Below are 8521 nucleotides of genomic sequence, written 5' to 3'. Positions count from 1 at the left end.
GTGGAAGATGGAGTCAGTCTCACAGACATAGAGGCAGGTGCAGACTGATTATCTATGGGCGTTAACCCCGAAGCTGTGCCTGGCAGATCCTTTACAATTACAAGTGACAGCAAGCACGGTTTTACTAAGGACAGAAGCTGTCAAACCAACCTGATTTGTTTTTACAGTGAAGGAAATAAGTATTTGATCCCTGATTTTGTAAGTTTGCCCACTGTCAAAGACATAAACAGTCTAGAATTTTTAGGCTAGGTTAATTTTACCTGTGAGAGATAGATTATATTTAAAAAAAAAAAGAAAATCACATACTCAAAATTATATATATTTATTTGCATTGTGCACATAATAAGTATTTGATCCCCTACCAACCATTAAGAATTCAGCCTCCTCCAGACCAGTTACACGCTCCAAATCAACTTGGTGCCTGCATTAAAGACAGCTGTCTTAAATGGTCACCTGTATAAAAGACTCCTGTCCACAGACTCAATTAATCAGTCTGACTCTAACCTCTACAACATGGGCAAGACCAAAGAGCTTTCTAAGGATGTCAGGCACAAGATCATAGACCTGCACAAGGCTGGAATGGGCTACAAAACCACAAGTAAGACGCTGGGTGAGAAGGAGACAACTGTTGGTGCAATAGTAAGAAAATGGAAGACATACAAAATGACTGTCAATCGACATCGATCTGGGGCTCCATGCAAAATCTCACCTCGTGGGGTATCCTTGATCCTGAGGAAGGTGAGAGCTCAGCCGAAAACTACACGGGGGGAACTTGTTAATGATCTCAAGGCAGCTGGGACCACAGTCACCAAGAAAACCATTGGTAACACATTACGCCGTAATGGATTAAAAACCTGCAGTGCCCGCAAGATCCCCTGCTCAAGAAGGCACATGTACAGGCTTGTCTGAAGTTTGCCAATGAACATCTGGATAATTCTGAGAGTGATTGGGAGAAGGTGCTGTGGTCAGATGAGACTAAAATTTAGCTCTTTGGCATTAACTCATCTCGCCGTGTTTGGAGGAAGAGAAATGCTGCCCATGACCCGAAGAACACCGTCTCCACTGTCAAGCATGGAGGTGGAAACATTATGTTTTGGGGGTGTTTCTCTGCTAAAGGCACAGGACTACTTCACCGCATCAATGGGAGAATGGATGGAGGCATGTACCGTCAAATCCTGAGTGACAACCTCCTTCCCTCCACCAGGACATTAAAAATGGCTCGTGGCTGGGTCTTCCAGCACGACAATGACCCGAAACATACAGCCAAGGCAACAAAGGAGTGGCTCAAAAAGAAGCACATTAAGGTCATGGAGTGGCCTAGCCAGTCTCCAGACCTTAATCCCATTGAAAACTTATGGAGGGAGCTGAAGATCCGAGTTGCCAAGCGACAGCCTCGAAATCTTAATGATTTACAGATGATCTGCAAAGAGGAGTGGGCCAAAATTCCATCTAACATGTGTGCAAACCTCATCATCAACTACAAAAAACGTAGTTGGCTGTGCTTGCCAACAAGGGTTTTGCCACCAAGTATTAAGTCTTGTTTGCCAAAGGGATCAAATACTTTATGCAAATAAATATATATAATTTTGACAATGTGATTTTCAGTTTTTTTTTTTATATATAATCTATCTCTCACTGGTAAAATTAACCTAGCCTAAAAATTATAGACTGTTCATGTCTTTGACAGTGGGCAAACTTACAAAATCAGCAAGGGATCAAATACTTATTTCCTTCACTGTATAAAGAGGTGAGCAGAAGCCTAGACAGAGGGGCCGCTGTGGATATAGTGTTTTTGGACTCTGCAAAGGCATTTGACACTGTCCCTCACAGACGTCTAATGTGTAAATTAAGAACTATAGGTTTAGAGAGTATCGTTTGTAATTGGATTGAGAATTGGCTCAAGGACCGTATCCAGAGAGTTGTGGTCAAGGATTCCTACTCTGAATGGTCCCGGCTCCTAGGGGGAGCTAAACTGGGGGAGTCACTTGTTGAGAAGGATCTGGGTGTACTTGTAAATCATAAACTAAATAACAGCATGCAATGTCAATCAGTTGCTTCATGGGCCAGCAAGATATTGTCGTGTATTAAAAAAGGCATGGACTCACGGGACAGGGATGTAATATTACCACTTTACAAAATATTAGGCTGGGTTCACACGAGCATGTTCGGTCTGTAAAGGACGGAACGTATTTCGGCCGCATGTCCCGGACCGAACACACTGCAGGGAGCCGGGCTCCTAGCATCATAGTTATGTATGATGCTAGGAGTCCCTGCCTCTCCGCGGAACTGTCCCGTACTGAAAACATGATTACAGTACGGGACAGTTGTCCTGCAGCGAGGTAGGGACTCCTAGCGTCGTACGTAACTGTGATGCTAGGAGCCCGGCTCCCTGCACTGTGTTCGGTCCAGGGCTTGCGGCCGAAATACGTTCCGTCCTTTACGGACCGAACATGCTCGTGTGAATCCAGCCTTAGTGAGGCCTCATCTAGAATATGCAGTTCAGTTTTGGGCTCCAGTTCATAGAAAGGATACCCTGGAGTTAGAAAAAATACAAAGAAGAGCAACGAAGCTAATAAGGGGCATGGAGAATCGAAGTTATGAGGAAAGATTAAAAGAATTAAACCTATTTAGCCTTGAAAAAAGACGACTAAGGGGGGACATGGTTAACTTATATAAATATATAAATGGCACATACAAAAAATATGGTGAAATCCTGTTCCATGTAAAACCCCCTCAAAAAACAAGGGGGCACTCCCTCCATCTGGAAAAATAAGGTTCAACCTGCAGAGACGACAAGCCTTCTTTACTGTGAGAACTGTGAAGCTATGGAATAGTCTACCGCAGGAGCTTGTCACAGTAGCTACAGTAGATGGCTTTAAAAAAGGCTTAGATAATTTCCTAGAACAAAAATATATAAGCTCTTATGTGTAGAAATGTTTTACTTCCCTTTTCCCGTCCCTTAGTTGAACTTGATGGACATGTGTATTTTTTCAACCGTATAAACTATGTAAGACCAGATTTCTCTGTGACAAATTTTTGATTCCTCTATCCTATGTACACTACCGTTCAAAAGTTTGGGGTCAAACGAGTTGGAAAATGACTAGAAAATATAGTCAAGACATTGACAAGGTTAGAAATAATGATTTTTATTTCAAATAATAATTTTCTCCTTCAAACTTTGCTTTCGTCAAAGAATGCTCCATTTGCAGCAATTACAGCACTGCAGACCTTTGGCATTCCAGCTGTTAATTTGCTGAGGTAATTGGGAGAAATTGCACCCCATGCTTCCAGAAGCCCCTCCCACAAGTTGGATTGGCTTGATGGGCACTTCTTGCATACCATACGGTCAAGCTGCTCCCACAACAGCTCTATGGAGTTGAGATCTGGTGACTGCACTGGCCACTCCATTACAGATAGAATACCAGTGGCCTGCTTCTTCCCTAAATAGTTCTTGCATAATTTGGAGGTGTGCTTTGGGTCATTGTCCTGTTGTAGGATGAAATTGGCTCCAATCAAGCGCTGTCCACATGGTATGGCATGGCGCTGCAAAATGGAATGATAGCCTTCCTTATTCAAAATCCATTTTACCTTGTACAAATCTCCCACTTTACCAGCACCAAAGCAACCCCAGACCATCATATTACCTCCACCATGCTTGACAGATGGCGTCAGCCACTCTTCCAGCATCTTTTCAGTTGTTCTGAGTCTCACAAATGTTCTTCTGTGTGATCCAAACACCTCAAACTTCGATTCGTCTGTCCATAACACTTTTTTCCAATCTTCCTCTGTCTAATGTCTGTGTGCTTTTGCCCATATTAATCTTTTCCTTTTATTAGCCAGTCTCAGATATGGCTTTTTCTTTGCCACTCTGCCCTGAAGGCTAGCATCCCGGAGTCGCCTCTTCACTGTAGACGTTGACAATGGCGTATTGCGGGTACTATTTAATGAAGCTGCCAGTTGAGGACCTGTGAGGCGTCTATTTCTCAAACTAGAGACTCTAATGTACTTGTCTTGTTGCTCAGTTGTGCAGCGGGGCCTCACACGTCTCTTTCTACTCTGGTTAGAGCCTGTGTGTGCTGTCCTCTGAAGGGAGTAGTACACACCGTTGTAGGAAATCTTCAGTTTCTTGGCACTTTCTCGCATGGAATAGCCTTTATTTCTAATAACAAGAATAGACTGTCGAGTTTCACATGAAAGCTCTCTTTTTCTAGCCATTTTGAGAGTTTAATCGAACCCACAAGTGTAATGCTCCAGATTCTCAACTAGCTCAAAGGAAGGTCAGTTTTATAGCTCCTCTAAACAGCAAAACTGTTTACAGCGGTGCTAACATAATTGCACAAGGGTTTTCAAGTGTTTTCTAATCATCCATTAGCCTTCTAACACAGTTAGCAAACACAATGTACCATTAGAACACTGGAGTGATGGTTGCTGGAAATGGGCCTCTATACACCTATGTAGATATTGCATTAAAAAACAGACGTTTGCAACTAGAATAGTCATTTAGCACATTAACAATGTATAGAGTGTATTTCTGATTAATTTAATGTTATCTTCATTGAAAAAAACTGTGCTTTTCTTTCAAAAATAAGGACATTTCTAAGTGACCCTAAACTTTTGAACGGTAGTGTATATTGGCTGTATTCTTTGCTCCTCTAGAAAACCCCCCTTTACTGCAATTTTAGGTGGTCACCTCAAAAGTTTTGCTGTACTTTGGTACCCCCTTCCCCTTTCGATACCCTAATACAACTCTGTCTACCAGGGAAATACTTCTGAAGGTCAAAAATACAAATTTACACATTTTTGATGAAAATAGCAGGAAAAATTATAGGAAATAAATCTTCATTGCTCTGTGTGAAAGTCTCAGTGACTAATATTAGGACAATAGAAGCGAACAAGCAACACAGGATGAGAAAAAACTCATTAACAAATTATAACCAGGTAACTTTTTATTAGCATTTAAATACACAAATTGAATTTCCCCACCATTCTGGACCTATTGTTTCTGTTGAAAGGGAATAGTCAGCAGAGTTCCTGGAGTCTCCAAGAGAGAGCAGTTGGGCACAGGTGAAATACATTTTCATATGTTGCTTTTTAACTTGGTGAAATTTAAGAGGTTAAGGTTGAAGAGGTCCCACATGTTGCACGGATTTTGTTTCTGCTCATTAGAGATATGCTTACATGCGGGTCAGCTGGTGCCAAAAACTGGATGGCATGATGCTCTCAATCTTTTCCAGCATAAAGGTGAAGGGTGTAAGCAGAGTCACGAAAAACTGAAAGATAAAACAAAATATGAGCACAAAGTTCCAACACCACAGCAGAGCCAACTTCATTCCAGCATGCAGAGGTAGAAATAGAGAGGGCCAGCAGGGCTATTCCCTCTATATTCAACACATGCAGTAAATAGAAGTCTGTTGTTATCAAATTCCTGCTTTAGAGACGTATCTGTCATTTCTCTTCCAAGGGGAATGCAAAGGAAATTCTTCTAATATGTGCTACACAGGAATCCGTGTCAGTAAAGGTAATGTCATGGGACGCATTAACCCTTTAATGCATCAACTTTCTTAATGTATATGAATTGACAATTTTATCTTTTTCCATGTTTTTATCCATGTTCTTCTGGAAAGAATAACTATTTACTTAACAGCATCCTTATAGAAAAATATATTCGCTAGCTATATAAATATGTACACCCCTCTCAACACTGAAATTGCAACACCATGAAGGAAAAGTTTAGGAATTGTGGAAATCACATGATCTATAGACATGTTAATGATATGCAAATGATAGAAAAATGGAAACCAAATATTTCAAACATCTTGATTTATTTAGTATCGAGTATGCGTGCCATGCGCAGAAATACACGCAGTTACACGATTTGGCATGCTATCAATGAAATTATTAATGGTTGTCTGAGGAATGTTATGCCATGCTGAATAGGCACGCACATCATCAAGATTGGCTGCTGGCAGCTCTCTTTACAATTGCCAACCAATGAAGTCCCAGATGTGCTCAATGGGAGACAAGTCCGCAGACGCTGCAGTCCATGGTAGCACGTTTAGGCCACGCAGGCTGCTTACAGTAGCATGATTAACATGCGGCCTGGCGTTGTCCTGTTAAAAACGGCTTCTGGGACACTTTGGAGAAATTGCCACACCATACATAGGCTCCATAACCAAATCAATGTAACGCTGAGCTGTTAGTGTACCTGAAACGAAGACTAGAGGGGTCCGGCTACTGTACATTATGCTACCCCACACAATAATTCTGGGAGTAGGACCGGTGTGACGTACCCTTGTGAAGGCCTCTTCATGGCGTTGCCCATGTGGCCTGCAGACCAAACCAATCTCCAGATATCATTGTGTCGGAGACAAAAGTGGGACTCATCACTCAGGTGTGCACCATGAAAGCCTTTGTGAGTGGTGGCGCTTGGTTAATGGACCACCTGTAGCTGGACATCTCGCTCGTAGCCCAATGTCGTGCAAATGCCTTCAGATGGTTTATGTCGACACTGGTTGTTGCACTAGACTTTCACTTGCAGTACAGAATCAATCACTATACGCCATTCTGCCAATCAGACGATCCGTCCGTGCAGAGGTTCGCGGTCATTCCCATTCTTTGTAGTTCTCCTATCCTCCGGAACACGCAACGTTGAACAGTGCGGACAACTCGGCCTAGGTGCGTAGCGATCTGCTGGAGTGATAAACCAAGGACTCGCAGTTCAAGGATTCTGTCCAGCTCAGTTTGCGACAAGTGGCGATAACTGGCACGTAGACGAACTGGAGGAATCGCACAATCATCCAACACCACTTGATCTGATTTTTGAGGTGTCATGTGGCTAAAAATCTTAGCTCCAATCTGTGCCATGTGGAGGGGCATAAAAGCCAGATTGAAAGCAGAGTGCTTAAAAATGTGATCCTATGCAGATCTTAGCGACACCTTCCTTCATTTGCATTACCTTAATGGCTTGTCCTTCTTGGTGTTGCAATTCCAATGTTGAAGAGCGGATATAAACTATATATATATATATATTTATTTCTACCCTTATTAAAAAAAAATATATATCTATCTACATCTTGATATAAGTAATGTTTCCATTCACTGTCTGCATGTAGAGGTACTAAAATGGTGAGGAATTGTAGCACAAAGTATATTAGAGAGCAGCAGAACTTTATATACTACAATTATTAACCAGTTCCCGACCGCTGGCTGTGTATATACAGCCGGCGGTCACGGGGCCTGAAAATCCGCGCCACAGACTATTACGGGTTTTAGCTTGCTGCCCGAGTGGCTTCTATTTTCTCTGATCTCTTCTGCACAGCCCTCAATGAGCGCTGTGTATATGAATTGAGGCAGCAGCAAAGCGTCGCTGCCTCTATTGGTCCCGATGATCATGTGACTGGTCACATGATCGCTGGGTGCCGTTAGTGGCAAGCTGCTGCTGGGTCTTACTAGGCCCATCGCAGCCCTATTAGTGACAATAATCACTATAAGGGTATGTTCACACGCAGTGTTTTCAGGCGTATTTTGGGGCATTTACGCCTCCAAAAACGCCAGAAAAACTGGAAGCTGAACGCCTACAAACATCTGCCCATTGAAATCAATGGGAAAAACAGCATTTAGTTCATATGGGGCGTCTTTTTACGCCTCTGTTTTAAAAAACGGAGCATAAAAAGACGCTTTGTAAAAAGAAGTAGAAAAATGAAAAACAGCCTCAAAAGAAGCTCCAAATTAGTCCCTGTTCACACTGTCGCTTTTTGGAGCGATAACCGCTCCGCAAAACTCGTAAAAATCGGCTGAAAATGCCTCCCATTAATTTCAATGGGAGGCGGGGGAGGTTTCCATTGAGTTTTTTGCCCGTAGCACTCAATGGGCGTGAGCGAAAAACGTGGCGAAAAACGCGGCAAACGACAGGCAGGAAGGACAAAATCTGCCTCAAAATCCCAATCAAAATTTTGAGGCTGAATTTTCCTCCTGCAAAAAACTCAGTGTGAACACAGCCTTAAAAGAAACTTCATTTTCAGCTTCAAAAACGCCTGAAAATCGTATTTTCAGACGTTTTTGAGTTTGCGTGTGAACATACCCTAAGAGGGCTGATCTCCCTATGCAGCCCCAGTTACAGTGGAAAAACATGGTGTAAAATAAGAAAGTAAAAAACATAAAGTCCACCAAAGGTCTTTTCTGAACTTTGAGGGACAGACCATAGTAATAAAAAAAAAAAAGTAAAATAAAGTGCAAAAAAAATTAATGAGAAATACACTTAAAATACACATGTAAAAAAAAAAATTCCCTCTCCGCCAATCATTGTCGTAACACTAGCCCTGACCCAAATGCCCTAAAATAGACATGTACAAGTTATGGTAGACAAGGATGATCACAAATAAAAGGTCTATTTTAGGGTAAAACTATGTTATTTATTACCAGAAAAATATAGCTAAAAAGTAAAAACGCTTACTTTTTACTATTATTTTCAAACTTTAAGCCTAAAAATGTTAAAATTGCAAAAAGAATGTGTATAAAAATG

General features: G+C 41.8%; 1 protein-coding gene across 4 annotated transcripts in view; it reads right to left on the bottom strand.

Moving 5' to 3' along the window:
- Window positions 1-4937: 4937 nt before the first annotated feature.
- The window catches only part of ST7L (suppression of tumorigenicity 7 like), a 245254-nt gene continuing 241670 nt past the window's right edge, over window positions 4938-8521 (bottom strand). For all 4 annotated transcript variants that reach the window (XM_075853862.1, XM_075853865.1, XM_075853866.1 and 1 more), the window contains one exon: window positions 4938-5270. In XM_075853862.1, coding sequence (XP_075709977.1) covers window positions 5221-5270 — 50 coding nt within the window. In that variant the 3' untranslated portion in view covers window positions 4938-5220. The remainder of the gene's footprint in view (window positions 5271-8521) is intronic.

This window comes from Rhinoderma darwinii, chromosome 2, assembly GCF_050947455.1.
Source record: "Rhinoderma darwinii isolate aRhiDar2 chromosome 2, aRhiDar2.hap1, whole genome shotgun sequence".
Lineage (NCBI taxonomy): Eukaryota > Metazoa > Chordata > Amphibia > Anura > Rhinodermatidae > Rhinoderma > Rhinoderma darwinii.
This window is presented reverse-complemented; position numbering and strand designations above follow the sequence as displayed.